This window comes from Rhinatrema bivittatum, chromosome 4 (genome assembly GCF_901001135.1).
Source record: "Rhinatrema bivittatum chromosome 4, aRhiBiv1.1, whole genome shotgun sequence".
NCBI lineage: Eukaryota > Metazoa > Chordata > Amphibia > Gymnophiona > Rhinatrematidae > Rhinatrema > Rhinatrema bivittatum.
The window spans coordinates 233,483,615-233,507,558 of NC_042618.1; the positions used below are offsets into that span (position 1 = coordinate 233,483,615).

The window sequence follows — 23,944 nt, forward strand, 5'->3', positions numbered from 1 at the left end:
ATGTGAAAATCACAAAACTGAACAGTTTTGTCAGTCAAAGTACACAAAACGAGATCTCACTTAATATAAAGGGCTTAGAACAACTACTATCAAATGAAGGCGTGGCCTAATGATCACAGCAATGGGTGGAGAACCAGGGAAACCAGGATTCAAATCCTACCTCTCCTCCACTGATACTCCTTGTGACCCTGGGCAAATCATTTATTCTACTAGTGCCTCAGGTACCCACTTAAATTGTAAGCTCTTGGAGTAGGGATATATTTTATCTGAATTGCTAATAATGCTGTAAACCACCATACATGTTACTTGGAAAGGTGGGTTATTGATATGGGGGTAAAGGAGGATATTTTTAGTGTGTCAAATAATATCCAGTTCCCCCTAATATTTCATATGAGGACTCTTAGAGAAATAAAGGCATTAGAAGTAGTGTAATTAATGTTTCTGATTTGATATCCTCACCATGATTAATACCACCCACAAGAGTACTTTACAGAAGAAAACGTGCACATAATAATCATTTTCAAAGTACAAAAAATTATATGGTAAGAGCATTGGTTGCTTACCAACAGTCTCATGGTCAGAAAAGCCTTATTAGCAGCGTAAGGGTGTTGGGCAATGGTGAGAGCAGCGAGCTGATGGAAATGGATAAGTAAGCAAAACGTAGTAATTTTCATGTTGTTCTCCACCTTCTTCTAAAACACTGCACCTCTGCCTAAGAAGTTTATAAGCACTAGTCATCATTGGTTCCATAGACAAGGATAATATAACAAATTCAAAAAGAGCGTTCTATAGCAGAGGGCCCGAATACGTTAACAGAACAGTAGGAAAATGGAAGAGAAAAAAGGATGAGTCTATGAGATTTCAGTTTCCAAAAAGCATGAAATTTGAGGGGTGAAAAACTGTGAATCCATGAAAAGTTCCTCCCTCGTCGTTATTTTATCTCGTATCCCGCCTTTCCAATTTTTCCCATCACAGGCCAAATGTACTAAATTGTTTTCCCTGCTTTGTGTCCCTGGCAACAAGGCTTGAAACATCTGGCACACAGCGCGCTGGCTAAACACAGTGGGCAGGTCAAATGACTTCCTTTGCCTGTAAAGCAATGGGTCAAAAAACTGAACTCGCTGGGCTTTCCTGGAAAGGCTACTAAAATGAAGCATTAGTCAAATCTCTGCTTCTCCCCAGTTTAGTCTGAAAGGAGTCCGGAGATGCTATCTGAAATCCATTTGTGGAACCTCTATTTGCAAAACGCATATGGCCTGTGACAGGACACCAGTTTATTGAAAGCAAATCTGAAAAATGCTGAAAAAAATCTAGAGGATATAGTCTACATTCAAACACCAAAGGAGAACATGTTTTCTGCCTAAAAAAAACATTGGATAAAGTACCGTAATTCCCTTTCAACTAGTGTCATATTATTTATAGATATCCCACTTTAAAATGTTTAGGTTAGATTTTCCCATTCTAGATGACACTAAGTTATTCATACAGTTCCCTCCAAGACGAAGAACATTACTGTCTGAGCTGACAAGAATACTGAAAACTTTCTAGCAGACTTGACATGGCCAACAATGTTTAGCACAGGCAATAAATGATCTGATCATTTAATCCTGTGTAGATCATGGATAGTAATAATAAAAGGTACAATCAGTTTTAATGTACCTCATTTTGTGCTTAGTGTCGGCATACGGTTCCCTCTAACCTGCTTTTCAGTGGGGTTTGTCTGGGGAGGGATATGGGAATACCGATCCACTCAGTATTCAACCAGTAAAAACAAATCACCTGAAAAAAATGTCATATCTATTCTGCTGTTAGTGCTGGACTCTTGATACGACTAAGCTATGGATCCATGTTTAACACGCAGGCATACTCTATTTGGCAGATGCTGTTCTGAAAAATTCTTGCATTGTTTCCCAAGTTTCTTAAAAAATGGTAATGATCGGATTGGTACTAAAATCTAAACGATATTGAGATGACAAAGTAGATAAAGTGCAGGAAATGAAATTCAGGAGATGTTATCCTTTGTGCAATGATTTAGTCTCAAACAGATGTCTCTGATAAAGGGGAGAGGACCACACGATAAACCATGACGTGGCTAATATTAAACATAGAGAATGAATGGGTGCTATTCTTCGCCATCTGAATGGGTGATACTGCAAAGTATAACCATATAGATTAGTGACAATCTCATAATTCTGAGTCTCCAAGGCTTTCAAAATCTGAATAATGAGAAAAGGACTTGATCTATGACACAATGCCAAATCTATCATTGATTTCAAGGCTATTAATCTGGCATGCTGGGAGGAGTGTGAACGAGGAAAGAGAAATCTTTCTTGCTTATATTTTAAATCTGTTACTATTTAGTTGTTACCAGAGGAGCAACAATTACAATCCTGGGAACTAGGCACTATGCATTCTCTATTATAGTTGGACGCTCTTTCTCTGCGCCCGATTTTCAAAGCAGCTTACCCTGTTTTATGCATGTGAATGGAACTTCAAAAAGCAACCAGGGGCCAGCACATGTGTACTTTTTACATAAACTTAGAATCTATGTTCTGGAGTTTTGCATGTAACTTGTGGACTTTATACTACATACATAACACAGCATGCATGTACTTTTAATAATTCAAGATATGCACATACTATCCGCAGGTACTATAAGGTCCGCGACTTATGGGCGTAACTCCGAAACTAATGAAATGAATGCACATCCCTAGGCGGAGTTCGATCGGGAATATGACTTGCGTGCATATTTTTGTATTTAGAAAAGTTTGCATGCAAGCTGCCATGTACATGTTTATGCCCTGCTTGGAGCAAGTTTAACTCTGCATGAATAAATCCACGCACACCCGGAAAATTAAAGAAAGATTTTCAAAATTAATTTATGCGCTTGTTGGCTTTTGAGGATCCTCTAAAATCTACAATGTATAATGTACACATAGACTTTACTGCTATGCGGGCAGATATAAAATTACTCTATCTAAATCCATTTCCTTGCCTAAGGCCATGTATAAAGCATCAGAAATAACTAAGAGGCCAGGATGTCCAATAAAAGAAGAAGTCATCCCCGACTCCTTGAGCACATTAAGAAGTTCAAACCATGCTTACTGGCTAGTGGGAGGGTGAGGCCATGTGGATGAAGCTACCAATCAGAAAATATACGAATGCTGACTTTCCTCATGAAGCATTCATTTACTCACATACAGAAGATTATATTTTGTATGTGGGTGGCAATTTTTAATGAAGATGACTATAGATTTTCCCTCACACACATCACTGAGATAACAAGTGAGACTTAAGAAAAATCTTCTCCACATTTTTCACATGGGGCTATTGCAGCCAGGGCAAAATTTAGATGACGGAACCCATAGGCAGAGGACTTAAGGCAAGGTGATCTCTCCTTCCCATCCCCCTGGAAAGTAAAGAGCAGCAGGGGACGTCCAGGTTTTTGGGCACCTTCAGAATTTGGTGTGCAAGGCACATGCCTGTGCTGCCTCTGTCTAGATGTGGCCTTCAGTGAGATCCATCATCTCTCTTTTTCCTCTCCTTTGCTTGCTGTACTGTAAATTTCTAGCAGGCTGGAAATCAAGCCTGAAGACTACCTATGACATACTCAAAAAATGTAACACTAGACAGGGTGAATGTGTACATGCACAATCACTGAGAAACTCTGAGAAACAATTGGAGATTTGAGTTTGTTTCACAAAATGTGCGCCAAAGCTTTTTTTTTTTTTATCATTGCTTCTCGTTATTGTTGTGACTCCATGAACTGTCCGAAAGACATGCTGCTCCCTCTCACATGAAGATCGGGTCATGAGGACTCCTCCAGGGCATTGACAACTTGCTCCAGGATATCAGGGCAGTGATCTGCTATTTGCTGTAGGATGGTGTTGGCAAACTCTTGCAGGTCTGAGCTTTCCCGCTCACACTTCTCTAACTCATCATTGAGCTGTAACACAAACAGATAAAAATGCTTTAGCATACCCTGAAAACGTAGGAGTGGGAGAAAAAAATGTGATAAAAGGTAGAGGAAAGAAAGAATGGGCTCAGAAGGGAGGGAGAAAAAGTGAAGAAAGAGAGCGAGCTACTGGAAGGAAGAAACACAGACTGCAGGGAGATAGTCCTTGAGATATCATACCAAGAGAGTTTGGGATTAGAGCAACCAGCCAATATCTTAAGAAACCAACATACTCAGTGTTATCTTCTTAGCAGCTGCTCCAAGTCTCATTATATCCTCAAGACTGTAATAGGAGTTTCACAGCTGCTCAAGCCAAAAATCACAAATGCAATAGTAACATGATCCTAGATCTTTGTGCTATAAGCCTTGGGGAAAGAAGAATGGTCACAGTCTGAAGCTGTACCCCAGAAAGGGGAGGGAAGAGACTGAGAACAAAATCAACAATATATAACCAGGGTATGTATGTATGAGAGTGCGTATATATATATATATATATATCAGTACATATTTTTTAGGTAAATGAAGCAGTACCCAAACAAGAGGATGATTATGTAAGAAAGAGACTGAAAGAGAGAGATTTTCAATGTAGCCCTAACGACAAAGGAGTATGATTGCTGTGTTAGCTTGCTTGGATGCATGGAGGTCAACAACAAAAAAAAAAAAAAGGTGATGCCCTTTTTAATTATTTTTATTTATACAGTTGTCAAAAACTTGCAAGAAGATTCTTGAAAGAAAGTGTGATGTACAATGAGAAGCAATCATAAAAGTACAAAAGCAAAGCAAAATGAACTGTCATTCACAGCCACCGGTTTCCTGTGGCAGATCTTTCAAGATTCTTTGGCATGAGTTAGCAAATTCTGTGGAAGATTTGTCAAGTTCTGCAGCAATTATGTGACAAATTTGCCTAATTCTGCATAATGTTTCACATCTCTCACTATGCAAAAAAGTACATTTTTTTAATTGGAAACATTTCATATATTTTAAGCATTTAAACTATATATAAATACAAACTTTACATGTACAAAACAATTATTTATCAAGTAAATATTTAGAAATTTTAAACTGTGAAATGACTTATTTTGGATTGAAAAGCCGAGTTGCTTACCTGTAACAGGTGTTCTCCCAGGACAAGCAGGATGTAGTCCTCACATGTGGGTGACGTCACTGGACGGAGCCCTATAACGGAAAACTTTTCTGTCAAAGTTTCTAGAACTTTTGACTGGCACACTGAGCATGCCCAGCATGCCATAATCCCTGTAGCCACAGGGTTCTCCCTTCAGTCTCATTTGTAGCAAAAGGTGCGAGCGAAAAAATAAAATAATAAAACATTTCGGATCCAACTCCGCGGGGCGGCGGGTGGGTTTCATGAGGACTACATCCTGCTATCCTGGGAGAACACCTGTTACAGGTAAGCAACTATGCTTTCTCCCAGGACAAGCAGGATGGTAGTCCTCACATGTGGGTGGTTAACAAGCTACAGGCTGGCTCATATTTAATTTGGACCAACAGCGTACAACTTGTGCAACAGGAACAACAACTGGTGTACTGTTGGGAAAAATGAGGCAGCCTGAAAATCACAGCAGATGGATGTGGAAAGAGTTGGGATTATACTGGAAATAAATTCTTCAAGAAGGATTGGCCAAAGGCAGAGTCTTGACGCCCTTCCTTGTCCAGGCAGTAATGTGCTGCAAATGTGTGAAGAGAGCTCCATGTCGCAGCTTTACAGATCTCAGCAATCGGTACTCAACGATAGTGTGCTACTGAGGTTGCCATGGCTCTTACTGAGTGCGCCTTCACTCGTCCCTGAAGGTGAAGGCCTGCTTTGTTATCGCAGAATTAGATTCAGTCTGCTAGCTAATTGGAGAGAGTTGTTTGCCCACTGCAACTCCCGGGTTGTTTTTATCGAAAGAAACAAAGAGTTCGGTGGATTTCCTATGGACTTCAGTGTGGTCTAGGTAAAATGCAGGTGCACGTTTACAGTCCAAGGTGTGTAAAACCCTCTCACCCTGGTGAGAGTGAGGCCTTGGGAAAAATGTGGGCAAGACTATAGACTGGTTTAAATGAAAGTCGGTTACCACCTTGGGAAGGAATTTAGGATGAGTACGGAGGACCACTCGGTCATGTAGGAACCTTGTATAGGCTGAGTATGTGACAAGTGCTTATAATTCACTAACCCTTCGAGCAGATGTAATGGCTACTAGGAAGAGAACTTTCCATGTAAGAAACTTAACATTGCAGGAGTGCAGAGGCTCAAATGGGGAGCGCATGAGTCTTGTAAGTAATATATTTTGGTCCCATTTAGTGACTGGTGGCCTTAGAGGGGGCTTAAGGTGTAGTAAGCCCCTCATAAACTGACTCACGAGGGGTTGCGCTGTAACCGGGGCATCCCCTACTCTCTTTTGGTACACTGAGAGTCTACCTCTGGCACCTTTCAGAGTCTGAAAGGTGCCAGAGGTAGTCTAATAGAGATGGAGTGGGGCAGGAAAAAGGGTCTATACCTTTTTGTGTGCACCATATGGTAAATCTATTCCACTTACAATGATAGGATTTTAGTGTGGAAGGCTTTAGTGAAGCTACAAGCACTTGAGACACATCATTTGAAAGTCTGGATGTTGAAAGCTTGATCCTGCAACCGCTCAGGTCGCAGGATCAAGCTTTCAACATCCAGGCTGTGAGGGATAGAGTCTGAAGGTTTGGGTGGCGTAACATGCCTTGGTTCTGAGTTATGAGAGTGGGTGCTGTGCTCAGGCAAATGGGTTCTCTGATCGAGAGGTCGAGAAGCATGGGAAAACATATTTGTCAAGGCCAATACGGGGCTATGAGTATCATTGATCCTTTGTCCTGTTGTAGTTTTATGAGAGTTTTGTCTATCAGCGGTATCGGGGGATACGTGTATAGGAGGCCTGTGTTCCAGGAGCGAGCGAAGGTGTCCATGGCTAACGTGTGTTGTTGCCTGTGCAGGGAGCAGAATTTGTCCACTTTGTGATTCAGTTCCGATGCAAAGAGGTAGATTGTTGGTTGACCCCAACGCTGGAAGATTTTCTTCGTTACCACAGGATCCAGAGACCACTCGTGATGATGGAATTGTCAACTGAGGCGATCTGCTACTTTGTTCTGTATGCCTGCCAGATAAGTGGCCCGTAGATGCCTAGAGTGTGCAAGGGCCTAGGCCCAGATCTGCGCAGCTTCTTGGCAGAGTAGATAAGAGCCTGTGCCTCCCTTCTTGTTCAAGTACCACACTGCAACTGTGTTGTCTGTTTGTATGAGAACAGTCTTGAGTGAAAGGCAGTCCTTGAATGCATACAGAGCATAACATATAGCGTGAAGCTCTAGGAAGTTGATCTGAAACGTTGCTTTGAGCTGTGTCCAAGTACCTTGAGTTTGAAGATTGTTCACATGAGCTCCCCAACTCAAGTTGGATGCGTCTGTAGTTAAAGTCACTTGTGGAATTGGTTGCTGGAAGGGTAGACCTGGCAGTAAGTTGGCTTTGTTTGTCCACCAGAGAAGCGATAGACGTAGTTGGTGGGTTACATCAATCTGGGATGAAAGCGGTTGAGTGGCTTGGAGCCATTGAGATTTCAAAGTCCATTGAGTTATTCTCATGGCCAGTCTGGCCATAGGAGTGAATTGGATCGTGGAAGCCATGTGGCCCAGCAACATTAAGAATTGATGGGCTGAGGCTGTTTCTTTTGTGCACAGAGACAAAGCTAGCTTGGAGAGTGTGTGTGCGTGGTCATTGGCCAGGAAGGCCTTTGCAACTGTGGTGTCCAAATCTGCTCCAATGAAAGTAAGGAGGTGAGATGCAGTCAGGTGGGATTTTTGGTAGTTGATGAGAAATCCCACTGAGTGTAGTAGATCGACAGTGATCTTGAGAGCGTTGAGAGCTCCTTGCCTGGATTGGCTCTTGATAAGCCAGTCATCCAGGTAAGGAAACACGTGTATACCGCTCGTGTAGATGGGCCACAGCCACTGCTAGGCACTTTGTAAATACACAGGGTGCCGAGGCAAGTCCGAAAGGCAGAACCCGGTACTGAAAATGTTGATGTCCCACTATAAAGTGCAGGTACTTGTGGTGCTGTGGGGATATTGGAATGTGAGCATACGCATCTTGAAGATCCAGAGAACAGAGCCAATCTTCCTTTTGCAGAAGGGGGTGCATGGTGCCCAGGGACAAAATTCTGAATTTTTCTTTCTGCAGAAATTTCTTGAGATTGCAGAGGTCTAGGATGGGGCTGAGGCCGCCTGATTTCTTTGGAATGAGTGTTATGGTTATTGATGTTTGGGTGGATCCTTGGACACTGTGGCAGCTGATCACGCCCACGGGGGACAGTCCCGTGAGGAACCACGGTGTCAGGCTAGACTCTGGACACACAAACACGGATTGAATCTTTATTTAAACAGTTTTGAAAACCACCAAATGTGGCAGTATTGAGTAGTAGATGTTGAGCCCGGCTAGGCTAGTATCCCAGAGGATGCTGGAACAGCGAATCCTCTGCTTGGCTGTGCTGTAGTGGAAAGAGACTGAGAGTTATGAATACACAGTGAGAAACATACAGAGTCTCAAGTAGAATAGGATAAGCTCCAAGACAGGTAGAGCAGGCCCTCAAGGAGCGAGTACCTGATCCCTTAGAGCAGAGAGACTCAGTGGTATTGTACTCTCACAGTGATTCCACTAGACGAGAGGTCTGGCACTGGAACAGAGGGGAATCGCTGTGAGAGTGCCAGTCTAGTGCCTCGTCTAGTGGAATCGCTGTGAGAGTTCCAGTGCCAGTTGTACTCACAGATGGAAACTGTTAGTGAAGTCTTCCAAGTAGAAAGGGTGGTAGATGCAGGCAGCGACTCAGGGAACATGGGCCCTCGAGGAGCGAGTACCGGTTTCCTGATAGCACCTGAAAGAAGCAGAAGAGGCCCCCGAGGAGAGGGTACCCCGTTAGCGATAAGAGTTCCAGATAAATGCTGGAGTGGCAAAGTAGCTTCGGTATGGAGAGCGAATCCCATCCGTAATAATCCGAGAGGGTTGCTAACTCGATTAGCTAGCAAAAGAGGTAGGCAGCGTGACGTCATCTCAGGGGGACGCCCCTAAGGTTCGTGCCAACGAGGAAATAAAGATGAGGGCGGGGTGCACGCGCGCCCTATTGTACCTTGGAGGAGTATGGCGGGAAGCAGCACCAAAGCCGGTCCGGGGACGCCGGAGAGGTCGGCAGACAGATAATGCGGCAGCCAGTAGTCTGAGGTGAGTGGGAGGAGCCGCACGAAGAGTAAGGAAGGCGAGGCAAAGCCGTCGCAGACCGACGGTCGCAACAATGAGAAAATAACGGGAGTAGAACCCTCTGCCCTGCTGTGCCCGGGGAACGGCTTCCACAGCCCTGGCACTCAGAAGGGTGGACAGAGCCCTGGCACTCAGAAGGGTGGACAGTTCTGACTCTAGAAGGGTTGTGTGATCTTTTTGTATCCACAGTGGACTGGGTGGTGAATCCGGGGGTACCATGAGGAAGTTTAGATGGTATCCCTGGGTTATGATGGATATAACCCATTGGTCTGTGGTAATGCTGAGCCAGTTGGTTATGAAGTGGTGAATCAGACTTCCTACTGGCAAGTCTGGTTTTGGATTTGTGGAGTGGCTGCTGTTCTCTGGATAGATTTCAAAATCCAGAGGCTTGGTCGGTTTGCGGGGGTGGCTGAGGTCTGGATGGCTTGGGCTGTCGTGGATGTCCTCTCTGAGGTGGTTTGGTTTGTCTCACGCGAGATGTAGGTGGGTAGTACCTGCATGAGCAATAAAAGTGTCCTTTGGGGTCCCTTCTCGTGGTCTTTCTTGCAGAGGGTGCCTCCGTAGTAACCATGGACAGTTGACGCAGGGTCTCGTGATGGTCTTTCAGTTGAGCCACTGCATCCTGTATCTTGTCGCTGAATAGATTTTCTCCGGTACATGGCAGATCAGCGAGCTTGTCTTGGACTTCATTTCGCAAGTCCGATGCCTTAAGCCAGGCCCACCTTCTGGCTCTGATTCCTGTTGCTGATAAGCGAAAAGCAGTCTCGAAGGAATCGTAAGTGGCCTGTACTTCATGCTTTCCAGCCTCAAGGCCTTTGTGTAGTATGGTGTTGAGGTTATCTTCTTGTTGCTCGGGAAGAGAGTCAGCTATTCCCTGAACTTGTTTCCAGAGATTTCTCTGATATTGTGTCATGTAAAGCTGATATGCAGCAATCCGTGACACTAGCATAGAACCCTGAAAGATTTTTCGACCCAAAATATCCAGGAATTTTTGGTCTTTTCCAGGGGGAGATGAAAAGTGAGGTCGCAGTCTCCTGGATTTTTTCTGTGCGGATTCAACTACCACTGATTGGTGAGGCAGTTGTGGCTTTTGGAATCCTGGAGTATGCTGGACCAGATACGTTGCATGTGTCTTCCTATTTACTGGTGAGACAGTGCAAGGGTTCTCCCATAGGCGATGCTGGAGGTCCAGGAGTACTTCGTGGACGGGAATAGCCATAATTTCTTTGGGGGCATCCACAAATTGGAGGACTTCCAATGTTTTATGACGTGTGACTTCTTCGGTGACCATGTCAAAGGGAATTGTCTTTGACATTTCCTTTATAAAATTAGCAAAGGAGAGGTCCTCTGGGGGAGATTGTCTCCTTTCTTCCAGAGGAGATGGTTCTGAAAGAATGTCCTCCGTAGAAGTGTCGGTGTCCACATCCTCCCACAGGTCATACAGGCCTCTGGCTGAGATCCCGAGGGAGGAAAAAGACCTGGTACTCCTGGACGTGTTGGCATCGATGGATCCCTCGATGGAGGATGCGGAGGCACTGATAAAGATTTAGGTGGCATCGATGTCATCGTGGGGGTCTTGATCCCGAGAGCCCCGACGGACCAGGAACTGGTTCCAGCATCGGCGGAAGCAGCACTGGAAGAGGAATGGAGTCCGTGCGTTCATCTTCCAATGACCCCGGAATGGGTATCGGGGGTTTCGGAGATGCAGTAGGTCAGCTTGGTACTGGGTACTGGCTGGGTCGGAAGGGCACCGATGAGTATGTCCAGGCAGTCGAGTAGCAGTGTGAAGATTGATGGCTCCGGTGTCGGTGCTGGTATGGGGGCTGGCATCGATAGAGGATGAATGCTCAGGAGGGCATTGAGGACCGACTATTGGACAAGCTTGTCCAGCTCCTCCCTGGAAGCTCGCATATGTAACACAGCTACACAGGGGGAGGCAGGCTAGGTGCTACTGGCACCTCCACAGGAGTCTGTGGGGGCTCAGTACCCGGCACCAATATCTGTGGGGATCGCCTCGGTATCTCGGGTGGAGAGGAGGTTGGAGGCTCCTCTACCTGTGTCCTCTTCGGCATCGGCTCGATAGCCATCGAAGCCGATACGGTGTCGCTGCTGGCACTGGGAGTAGACTCGCGCCGTGCTGGTTTCCCTCGGTGCTCGGCCCGGTCTTTCTCCAGCACCAAGGAAGATGATGCCGATGCCCTAGATGTCATCTGTGACGGACGGTCACCGCTGCCTTGCTGCTCCCGGAGAGGTTTGTCGATGGACTTTGTCAATGCTCCTGCCGGTGATGACTGGGTGGATGTCGATGGAGTTAACTTTATTTTGAAAAGGGACTCCATCTTGTCCAGTCGGGCACGCCTGCCCTTCGGGGTAATTTGAGCACAGCTTGGGCATCGACGAACTTCGTGTGTTGAACCAAGGAACAACACATAGACATCATGTGGGTCCTGTAATTGACATTGTATGCGGACACTCTGGGCATTTCCTGAAGCCCATAGCCATTTTGGAAAAAGGGCCGCGAAAACAGTCGGTGGCCTGCAGGAACCGAGGGTAAGGTAGTTGGAACCGACCGAAAAACAGTGGAAATTACTCACCGAGCGTCGAGGAAAGTGATGTTGCGATGGAAGACCCCTATGAGGATACTTTTTGTGAAGAAAACTTCAAGTTTTTCCGTGAGGAAAAGTAGCGAGAAATTTCTCACAGATCTCCTAACCACGAGGCAAACTGCAGCACGGAAAAAAAGAGACTGAAGGGAGACCCCTGTGGCTACAGGGATTATGGCATGCTGGGCATGCTCAGTGTGCCAGTCAAAAGTTCTAGAAACTTTGACAGAAAGGTTTTCCGTGATAGGGCTCCATCCAGTGACGTCACCCACATGTGAGGACTACCATCCTGCTTGTCCTGGGAGAATAGTCCTCGTTATCTTTCTGAGAATATGAGTTTATGTATGCTGAAGCTGCACTCAAGCATCAGAGTTTGTCATGCTGCTAATTGAAATTAATGCCATCTCTACTAGTTGAGGGAATTTTGCAGCTACAGACATCCAAAATATATTTATCAGTGGTGCAGGTGTGAGAACCTTTATATAAAGGTGAAATTATTCTAAGGGACATCTCTCTCCATTCAGAAATTATATCAAAACTGTCTGACAAACAAAAAAAATAAAAAAGATCACTGAGAGATCAATCAGTTTGCTTGCTCTGTTCACTCCAACCCTTTCCCCTCCCCTCCTGTTTTCTTCAGGGCACAGGAAGGGAGGGAGGAACAACAAGAGGGGAAAGATGCAGAGTGACTTGCCTCTTGTCTGCACCACCTTCAGGCTTCCTCTCCTATTCCTTGCAAGCTGCCTGGGAGGGAAGGGGCTGGAGTATGAAATAGAGAGATTAGTTGCAGGGGGTGGAGACAAAAGGCTACTGAATAAGCTGTGTAGGTACTGTAGCTTTCTTCAGATGACTGAATTAACATGGGGGAACTTCAGGTTTGTTGCTTGTGCGGAAGTTTGCAAATTAATCAGCAACAGGTTAATCATATGATTTCTCCTGCAGCCGCAGGATTACAGGAGCCTTATGCCACTGCTCACATTACCTCCTTAATAACACAGAAATGGGGGGACTCCAAAGAATTAACAGAAGTTTGTTATTATACTTAAAAGAGAAAACATCAAAATAAGAAAAAAGCTGCCAGACCTGAATATATGAAATGAGTGTGATTACTTCTCCTAAATAGAATAATTACATATACAAAGCACCCTAGCTAGGTGAAAATTACAGAGGTCAACCTCTACCTAAACTACCTTGGAGAACCTTCTATTCTCAAACTCTCTTAACTACTTTGGGTCACAAAACAAATCTACTACTGTAATACCTAAGCAAATATTTATGAGGATGTTTAAGAGAAAAATCAATGATGATAAGAGAGTGCCTCCTGTTGCATAGAAAGAAAACTTCCCTCAAGCTTATTTTAATTTTGAAATGTCTCGGGAAAATCCAAATTTTGTATCCCAAAATCATCTCATCTCTACCACAAAAAATGTCTTGAAGTCCACTTCTTATTATCTGACAAAACAATAGTCTTATGCATTGCAGTGGCGTAGCCACGGGTGGGCAGCTGCCCACCCAATTTGGACCCAGTCCCATCCAACTGGAACCGGAAGTGGAGCACCGGACCTGCAAGGCCGTCGCGGGATCCTATCTCCGCGCGGCGAAGAGGAGGATCCAGGGCCGGCTTGCCATTCTGTGCATTTGCACGGCACACATGAGGAAGCGATCCTGCAGCCATATGGCCCACCGATCTTCCTATTTTTTTGGGGGGGGGGGGGGGGGGAAGGGAGCAGAAGCGCCGCACATAGCTTCTGCTTCCTCCCCCTCCCCCCTAGCAGGAAGATCAGTGGGCCGTACGGCCCAAAGATAGCAGGAGGCTGGTAGCAGCAGGACAGGCCAACTGATCTTCCTGCTTGGGAGGGTGAGGAAGCGGAAGCTGTGCGCGGGCTTGAATGTGTATGTGTGGGTGAGAATGGGAGCCTGGGTGTGTGTCTGTGTGTGAGAATGGGAGCTTGAGTGTATGTATGTGTGGGTGAGAATAGAAGCCTGGGTTTGTGTATGGGTGAGAATGGAAGCTTGAATATGTGGGTAAGAATGGGTGCTTGAATGTGTGTATGTGTGGGTGAGAATGGGAGTCTGGGTTTTTGTGTGTGGGTGAGAATGTGTGCTTGAATGTGTGTATGTGTGGGTGTGAATGGGAACTTGAATAGATGTATGTGTGGGTGAGAATAGGAGCATTGGTTTGTGGGTGAGAATGGGAGCCTGGGTTTGAGTGTGTGGGTGAGAATGGGTGCCTGGATGTGCGTCTGTGTGTGCATAAGAATGTATGCCTGGGGAGGGGTGAGAAAGTGAGAGCTTGTATGTGTGTCTGCAGAGAATGTGAGCTTGTGTGTGTGTGTGTGTGGGAGAGCATATGAGAGTGAGAGCTTGATTATGTGAGGGAGTCTGTGAGAGAAAGCATGTATGTGTGTGTGTGTGGAAGGGAAGAAGACAGTAGTAGAAGAAAGACACTGAAAAGGAATTAGAAAATGAGCGACAAGGGAAAAAATAGGAAAAAGAGACCAGGACCAACTGATTAGAAAAATACAAAGATCAGACAACAAAGGTAAAAAAAAAAAAATTATTTTGAGATGTTAGATATGTCCTCTTTGGGAATGTGCATTTCTTATATTTTTGTATTTTGCTCTTTCTTCAGTATTCCACTGTTCAGAGACTTTAGTTTCTCAGGCTTTCTATTTTGGTTTTATCTGCATGTTTCTGTTTCTAATTTGTGGTCTCTTATTTCTATATTAGGTAAAGATCGGTTTCTGTTTTGCCTTGGGTGTGTGACTGAAATGCAGTATTTCTGCCAGCATGTAGTTTCTCTGTAGTAGTAGTCCAGCTTGTTCTGTTATTCCTGTAGGTGATGTATTAATGTTCTAGGGCCTGGTGTAGTATTTGCATTGCTGCTTTTTCATAAGGTTGCTGTTATTTGAATCCTGAGAGTCAGTGCTGTGACTGTATGGCAAGGTTTTAGATGCCTCTTTCTTTGTAAGAGTTTGTGTTACTTCATAAAATAGCAGTGGAGGGTTATTTTTTGCTGAGGTGACACCAGAATTTGACATTTTTTTTCCATGTTAGTTGTAATATGAATTGCCCTAGCTCTGCGCTGCATCTGTTCTGATGATTAATTATATTTTATTGTATTTATGAAGATTTCTGGTTTTCTGCAAAGATGGTTCACGAAGAATACATTAATTTTTGTTTTATTACATGATTGGATCTGATTGTTTTCTATACTTGTGCATTTATAAACTGCAATAAATATAAAATAAATTCAGATTAATAAGGAATTTTTAATACTGGTAAGTGCTTGAAATAATTGAGGTAAAATGTTTTAAAGTTTCACGCATGATGCATAATGGCTGTTGCAAATTACTTAGAAAGCCATTCTAGGGTGCAGTATACGCCATTATTTATCAATAAGAAAAGAACTAGTAGGTCTCAGACCTGCATGCCTACAGCCCACCCATGTTAACCTCGTGCCCACCCAAAAAATCAATTCTGGCTATGCCACTGGTGCGTTGGAATATAGAAATGGATGGAGGGCGAGATACTAATGTGCACTAATCAGGGTGATCGATCTGTTGATCTCGTAGTAGCAAAAGAATGAGACAAGGCAGTAGTCAGAGCAAGAGGAATGCTGGCAATATACTGAGAGAACCCCCCCCCCCCCTCCCAAAAAAAACCAAACAACAAATAAGAGAGAGGTGATAATGCTTATGTACAGATCAGTGATGAGTCTTCATATGGAGTATTGTGTCCAACTGTGGAGGCTGTACCTCCAAAAGGGATATAGACAGAGTAGAGGTGATCCAGAGAAGGGCTACCAAAATGGTGTACCAAAAGCCCCATGAAATGAGATGTAAGGACCCAAATATGTATACTCTGGAGGAGAAGGGTGGGGTTCATATGACTGAGACATTCAAACACGTCAAGAGTACAAATAACACTCAAGAAGCGCGCATTTTTCAGTGGTAAAGCAGTTACACAGGAAGAGGAAAGCTCAGGGGTAACATAAGGAAGTATTTCTTCACAGAAAGGATGCTGATGCATAGAACAGCCCCCCCCTGGGGAAGTGGTGGGGCAAAAAGAGTATCTGAATTCAAGGCGGCACAGGAGAAATACAAAGAATTCTTAAGAGATGGAAAAGGGAAGAGAACGTCAAAGATGAAGAGGAAGATGTGATGGTAAAGTACGTGGAGAAAACGGGCACAGAATAAGAGCCTGGCTGTCTTCAACTGCCATTTATTTCTCTGTGTCAGTCTGAATAAAGTAGTATGGTTGCTGCATGAGTGCTCTGAGGAAACAGAGAACAAAACACAAATTGTAGGCAATACCTTTTCTGACTAACTTAACGCATTTATGACTCCATTCAACCTGATGAAGGAAGTATAGCTCACAGAGGCTAATCACAAATGTATTTAGTACAATAAAAAGGTGTCACATATAACTTACTTGTTGACTTACTTCAACCCTGATTATTCTTATTTTTTCTAAATCATTTGACAAAAATTCCTCTACAGCCACAGCAACCTGGTTAGTATGGAATCCCTGCAATGCTTTTTCATGAACTACGATTTTAAAGAGATCAGATACAAGAATGGTAGGCAAATTTTTACTTTTTTCTTTGTTGGCAATAATCTCTCATTTTTTTCGCCCCCAAGCTAAGATCCAGATCCTAATGAGAATTCCATAGTTGCTGCAGAGAGGCAGTCGAGGAATGGAAAAGACAGGAATAGAAGGCGCACATGGTGATGACAATTGCTAATTCATGCCATGGGAAGAGAAGGGAAGGAATAAAAGGAGTAGCTCAGCAGGACAGCTCTCACTGATTTATACTATGCTAGATGGGAAATAAATGGAGGAGGAAGGAGCAGGTGGTGAAAGGTAGGGGTTTGTAAATGACATGCTTATAGGGACTGCAACATAGCAGCTCAAGTTCTTTACAAAGTATACAATTTTCGCCATCAATTATTCCTCAATTCAAATTTAAGCAAATTTTGGCTCGGCAGTCTCCTCCTGTTCCTTGGGGCTTCCACTCCAACTTGGAACCAGCTTCTGTTTGGCTACAGCGCTATACAAAAAAAAAAAATAAATAAAAGAGCTCACTTGCCAAGTGCACAGTGTTACAAAAGAAAAGAGTTCACCTGACGAATCAGGTTCCCATCACCAGAGCCTTTGTCAACACTTCCCAAACCACTTCACATGGATCAGCTGGCATGCCACCCAATTGCTTGGTTAGGCTTGCAGAAATTTAAAATGTCAAACAAAAAAAAATAGAAATCTGATGTGTAGGCTCTTCATATCAAAATGAGGCTTTGCTGTAATTTTGCAAAAGCAGCAAGAAAAAAAAAAATCAGATCTCCAGGACAACTGCTGGAAAATAAAGCCCTTCCACAACACCCCGCTTGACTTTCGGCATGCTATGGAGCTTGCTGGAATGCAGGAGGAAATTACCTTCTCTTCATATCTTGTTCAACTTGATCTCTGTGAAACCACAGGAGAAAAAGTGCAGCCCGTCACCTGTTTTGTGTGGGCAAACCTGCTTCACACCACAAACACACCCAAGAAGGTTCCACTTTCCCCAGGACTCAATTTTTCTGTTCCTGGTACACTCTGGGTCCAAAGTAACTGCTGTAATTTGGCTGAACATGTTTAATTGCCCTCATCCTTAGAACAAAGTAGATTTCCTTCAAAATTAGGAAAATGCTAAAATCTACTGTGTCATTTTACAAGTGACATTCAGAATAGTGCTGTGCAAAGCGGGCAGCACTTAGAACAAAACCAAAAAATAACTTGATATCCAACCACGCAGGTGGTTTGTCCTCCAGGTTCAGAGGTGGCATTGTTTATAGAAATTTGGTTTTCCTCATTTGATGCACATTCAGGCTGATGCTACATCGTGCGCTGAGCTTAGAGCACAGGCTAATGAGCTCTTGGACGCGCTCGGCTAACACCTGATGCAATAAGGGGATTAGCGTGTCCAAAACAGGCATCCACACCAGCGCGTAGCTAATAGCGCTCATCACATGTAAATGCATGTAGATGAGGCTATTAGCTATTACACCCGCTGGTGTAAAACATCACCATATGCACAATGTGCATGTTTTAATACCCCAGGACTGGCGTTGAGTATTTAGGCACTCTGTGCCATCTGAACCCCCCAACAAAGCCACAAAAAAGTCCCAAATACTGCTTTTCTGTGGTTCCTCCTACTTAGTATTGTCCCAGTACTAAGCAGGAGGAACCACAGGAAGTAGCATGAAAAAAAAAATTCTTGCCAGCAGTCAGGATAGGAGAACGGATGCCCATTAACCGAGTGTCCATTTGCCTAACTGGTGCTCAGCCACTTCCTACTGAGCGCCTGATGCCATGGACCCGCTACGGACCCACAATTTATCCCTAGCACATCCTTTTTAGCGCGACCCCTCATTTAAATAATTCATCACTCGCCCAGGAGAGGTGGCTGGGCACGTATTAGGAGAATTGGCACTCAATCATAAGCACCCATTTTACGCGAGCCGATATTGCATCGGCTTGATTTTTTGGCTCTCGCTTTAGGGCCCTAATACAGAATCTTCAAACCTGAAAGCAGGGTGCAGTGTAACCAACGCAATATTATGTTCCAGACTGCATATCCATATCCAGCATAAGCTCTCTGCTTCAATGGCAGGGGGGAAAGAGGAAAAGAGGATTTATATTCAGGCAACAACCAAGGACTGAATTACATAGTCTGGGTAAACAATTATGGGTGTAGCTTGCTTGTTACGGCAGTTACTACCCCGAATCAATTAAGCCAGATACTTCACTTGGAATACATATCCAGCGCAACTCACTGCTTCAACGGCAGGGGGGAATAAAGAAAAGAGGAATTATATTCAGACAACAACCAACAAGGACTGAATGGCACAGGCTGGGTAAAAAGATTTGCGTGGGAGTAGCTTGCTTATTGCAGCAGTTACTACCCCTAACCAATTAAGCTAGATACTTCACTTAGATGCAGCTCCAGCACTGCTCTCTACATCAATGGCGGGGGTGGAAGGTAACTAGAACCAAAAAGTTACTAATAAGGGCCAAGAGTAACAGATAAGTATGAGAAAAAAAAAAGTGTGAAAGCTTGCTAGGCAGACTGGATGGGCCATTTGGTCTTCTTCTGCTGTCATTTCTATGTTTCTATAACCCACAAACAAGAGGATAGCAACATTCAAAGCCATTGATATGCAGGAAAAGCAAATCCACATAAATGGCCCCTTTAAGAATTTCCCTCCTGGTACGTACATAAAGTTATGTGCATACATGGATTATGCCTGTAAACTTATGGCCACACAGAGAAAGTCAAGCTAGGACTGAGAGGGATTCATGCACATGCTTTCTAATTTTAAAAAATATCAGGTGCGAGTCTGTGTGAGTACTTTTTCTGACTCAGGTTTTTACAGGGAACTTTTCCCCTTTGAAAACTGATGTAAAGTCTCCAGGTAAAAAGTATCCACAGACCGTACCCTTTCCACAAAGTTTTAAAACTGCCCCCTAAATATGTAAAGAACTTTCTTGTAGAATTTCTTTCCTGTTTTTTTGTTATTTGGCTTCAATTTTTGATTCTTGAGTAGGACTTGTTCACACTTAAAACGGGTGCTAGACCACACAACAAAGATGCCGTATGACGCGTAAGGAGCTAGCCGTGTTACAAAGAGCCTTTCATTAACTGGGGAAAAAAACAAACCCCAAAACCTGTCCCCAGCATTCCTGGGAAATGGCATCTTCCCTATTAATTTTTTTTTTTGTTTTTGCTTGGTGCACACTTTACCTTTTCCCTGTTTTTCCCTTTCCTTTGCCCTCCCTCCAAAAGATTCTCCACCAACTAAGTGCTAGAATGGATGGCAGCTTTTTTCGAGGCGGATCCCTTTGGTGTTCAAGTAATGATTGCCTCTGCGTCTCCCTCCCCTGGTACCGAGTAATTCACTTGAGCGACCCACCAGAACCTTGCTAGCCCACACAGACAGGGCTATTTGAACCCCAGGGCTCCAGCCATGACAACTGGCGATTGTAACTCTTTTATATAAGCCAACATCTGTGGTCCTCTTTTATGACATTAGCTCGGCGTTTCAGTGCCCTCTGCACAGGAATAACTAATTGTGAATAAAATAACGATATTTCACTGAAAATCCTGTTCTCTAACATGCAGAAGTTATCATAAAAATAAATAAAGTTGCATTAAAATATGCTACATGGGTGAAAAGGAAAAGTAAACAAGAGCAAATCCAGCACCATTAAAAAAAACAACAAAACCTTTTTTAAAAGACAAATGCATTTCACTTTATAGGAATATTTTGTTAAAGATTTTATGGATCTGATTTATAAAGGAATGTTCCTATACAGACAAAAATTGTAGAAATCCTTTAATAGAGCAGGTCATAGGACTTTAGTAAGAACACAATTTTTCTATAAAGCAGAATTTTCTGAGCATATTTGTTTATCCTTTGTGACATCCATGCAAAAAGATTTTATTAAGATGAAGGAAGGAAAGTATTGTGTCCCATACCGCTTCTGCTTATTCTAAACAGTGGATCAGCCTGTTGATCTACTCAGACTGTACCAGACTTATTTTAGAAGAAACAATACGGAATAGTATTTAGCAAATCCGACTGATGAAGAGCACGGCTATTTGCAATTTGCCTGAATGTTACTGGGTTACAGTTCACAATACCCTCTCCCCTAATAACATTAATGTTATTGAAGATGTAAAATGATTAATTTTTTCCCACTGGAATTGGGAAGACTTTGTCTTCTGGAGATAACTTAGAAAGTGAGCCAGAATTGAATGCACTTTACAAAACTCATTAAAATTCCAAGAGGGTGAATTATTGCTCCCTTAGGGGCTTGGCGGAAACTGAAGAACTACCCCCCGCCCCTGTCTCCTGAGACTATCTGACATTCAGCAAGGAACAAAGCAATCAAACAGATTAAAGCATTGCAATATCAATAAATTAAGTGCTTCTTAATGGGAAAAATATTCTGCACTTGCATTTTGACCCCCAAAACCTAAGATCAACCCTAAAGGAGGAAAAGTTTGCAAGAGGCATTCATATTTTCCTGTGATCCGATATCAGAGTTTTGACATCCACTCCATGTGGGATCTGTAGTGATAGAATAACGGGATGTTTCACATGAAACGTAACCTTGCATCCTGTGGGACCACAGGGGCCATTTCTTCACCTTAATGATCAGAGTTTGGGAACACAAACTGAAACATACTATTCTATGTAGCTTAGACGGGTGGGAAGCAAGCTACTTTCTCCTTAGAGGTCATCTTTTCAATCTACATAAGAAATGACTCCCTCCTGCCTCAAATATCAGAACAGAAAGGGGCCCTTGATGTGCTAGAAGTTCTATTTAAGGATGAGGATGGTTTCCTGGGTTGACTCGGGTCCTAGGAAAGCATGGGGTTGCTTTGTGTATTGTTGTAAAAGGATAAAGGGCAGATTGTGTGTATATGTTTTATATCCCACTTAGTGAAGATAACATGAAGGGCTTTTTTCATGGGTTATAAGTCACTTTTAGGAATATGGGATACCTGAAAGTTGGTTGTTGCACTTTCCCCCCTCCCCAGAGTAGAACAAGTCTGTGTGCATCTATAGTTTCTGGTTGTGATCACCATAAAAGAAGAATGATTTATTTTTCCCTCTATATATATATATATATATATATATATATATATATATATATATATATATATATATTCAGGATCTGAAAGATGACTTTAAAGAGAGGTCAAATAAGTTCATTCTAACGATTAATGAAAATTCTGTTTACCATACAGTATCTTAAAAGTTCGTATGGTGAACCGCTTGCTATTTTGTAAATTCTTTCTGCACTTCCCCTACAAGCATGCATGTTTGGGAACGGTAAAACAAATCACATCTCACACACTGCAATCAGATTGATTCTTATTGTGCATATATCATTTACCAAGGTGAATACTACTATTTGCCATGCAAATAGTAGTCAGTCAGGTTAAATAACTATTCACATTTAGACTGTGAGGCTTTGTCTTTACTTAAGAGATCTGGTATAGTATTTCTTTAGTCTCTGCCTTTGAATATTTGTCCATGACTAATTTGAAGCCTGCTGTCATCCCACCATAACTACTACTCGTTTCTGTCTCCACCATCGTTCTAGTCTCCAAATACCATCCAACTGTTTAATTTTGGTTTTTTTTTGGGCCTGGCAGTTTCCTCCTGCTCATTTGGGCTTATAGCTCAGTTGGAATCGGGGCTGGCATCTGGATCCATAAGCCTTAATTCACAATTAACTGGGAATTTCTTTTCCCTACTCTACATTCTCTTGCAACTCACCTAGCCCAGTCATACCAACACGAGTCCTTGGACTGGGGGCCATGCATCAGGGCTCCTTGTGGAACCCAGCAATCATAGTCCTGTAGCCATTCATGAGGTGTCACCGTGGCATGACTGCGACTCCCTCCCCTCCCGGGGGTTGAAGCTGCTGCCTCTGGAGCATCCCTAGCTGGCATATGGAGTGGAACTCAGATTCTTTGAATGGAAGTGCAGTGTGAGCCACCCGGATGGCCCTCTAATTAGGAGAGTTATCTAGTTTTTAGAAAAGTATTGAAAACCTGCCTTTTTAAACAGTATACATAGATAGGCAATCCTACTGCTGTTATTATTGGTTATAATATTTTGAAAATATTGGTACAGTTTTTAATATTGAATTTTTACTGAAATCCTACACTGCAGTTTTGAGAGGTAGGGTCATATTTGCTGGGTTTTCTTTTTATTTTTTGTGCTGTTTTGTGAGTTTTTACTGGAGTTTATTTTATTTTTAATATTGATGTTAATGACTTGTGTGACATATTTGCTATTATTTCTATGTACTCTATGTAATTATTTTTTGATATACAGTATTTATATGTAATTTTGATGTTTTTTATGCTGATTTTTTAAATTAATATTTTGATGTGTATTACTAGGATGTTTATTGGCTGTTGCACATTTCCTTGGGCAGGGTGACTGGAAAGGCGATTCAAGCATTTTTTAAATTAAATTAGTTTGGGGATGCCTATACTGCTCTGGCATTCTTTTTTTGTTTTAATTTTTTATTTTCAAAACTTTTACATTTCTCACAAGAAGAACTTGTTTAAATAATGTCGGTACATAGTTATGGTAATAGCATGCACTGAAATTGCAAAATAACATTGCAAATTAAACAGAATAATACCCATGTGCATCGATATAAGAAAATATAGGAGAGGGCTGAAGAAACAAGTGAAAAATAGTAGCAAAAAATACATACAAGATTTACTAATGACACCAAGAGGGTATGTGGCTATTTCACTATGTCGAACCAGTAGCAGGTATCACTCGGGGATGACCATCCAAAAATGCTCTGAGTTGACTAGTTTCGAAAAATACATAATTTATATTCTGGTATTTAACACAACACTTACATGGGTAGCGTAAATCAAATTTAGCTCCCAGTTGTAGTGTCTCAGCTCTCATAGATAAGAAGTTTTTCCTCCTAATCTGTGTAGATTTTATCAAGTCTGGATATATTCAGAGCTTCTGTCCAAAGAAAAATGACTGCCTGTTACAGAAAAACAATTTCAAGATGTTGTTACGATCCATCAGGAAGGCGAATGAGACTAATAAAGAACTCCTTTGTGCAATCTCAACTTCCTGGGATTGTTCCAATATTCCTGATATCCAATGATGTAGATGGTGTATTAAGCCTTCTTGATCTGCCTGTATAGACTGTGGGAGGCAATATATTTTTGTAACAGGCATTGCAGATTCAGGAATTTTCAATACTTGTTAGATATACATCTTGACAAGTTCCAATGGAGAGATAATATTAACCACTGCAAAATTTAAGATTCTTAAATAATGTGCTCTCAGGGCATTTTCCACATTTTCCAATCTTTTATTGTAAATTGACTCTGTCTTAACCAAATTCTGTTGAACTTTCTCCAAAGCAGAAATTCGTTGATCTATATCTTCTAGAAGTTATCAAATTAGTGTTAACCAATAATTGATTCTTTGTTTCTATTGCCGCTTGAGACAATGAAGATAGAGATATTTCTATAGATTTTAATACAGTCCACAGGCCTTCCATAGTCATTGTTTC

At 42.7% G+C, this 23,944-nt stretch overlaps 1 protein-coding gene across 11 annotated transcripts in view; it reads right to left on the reverse strand.

Moving 5' to 3' along the window:
• Positions 1-3,672: 3,672 nt before the first annotated feature.
• ERC1 (ELKS/RAB6-interacting/CAST family member 1) overlaps positions 3,673-23,944 on the reverse strand; it is a 1,001,239-nt gene continuing 980,967 nt past the window's right edge. For all 11 annotated transcript variants that reach the window (XM_029599916.1, XM_029599915.1, XM_029599914.1 and 8 more), the window contains one exon: positions 3,673-3,946. In XM_029599916.1, the coding sequence (XP_029455776.1) occupies positions 3,809-3,946 (138 nt within the window). In that variant the 3' untranslated portion in view covers positions 3,673-3,808. The remainder of the gene's footprint in view (positions 3,947-23,944) is intronic.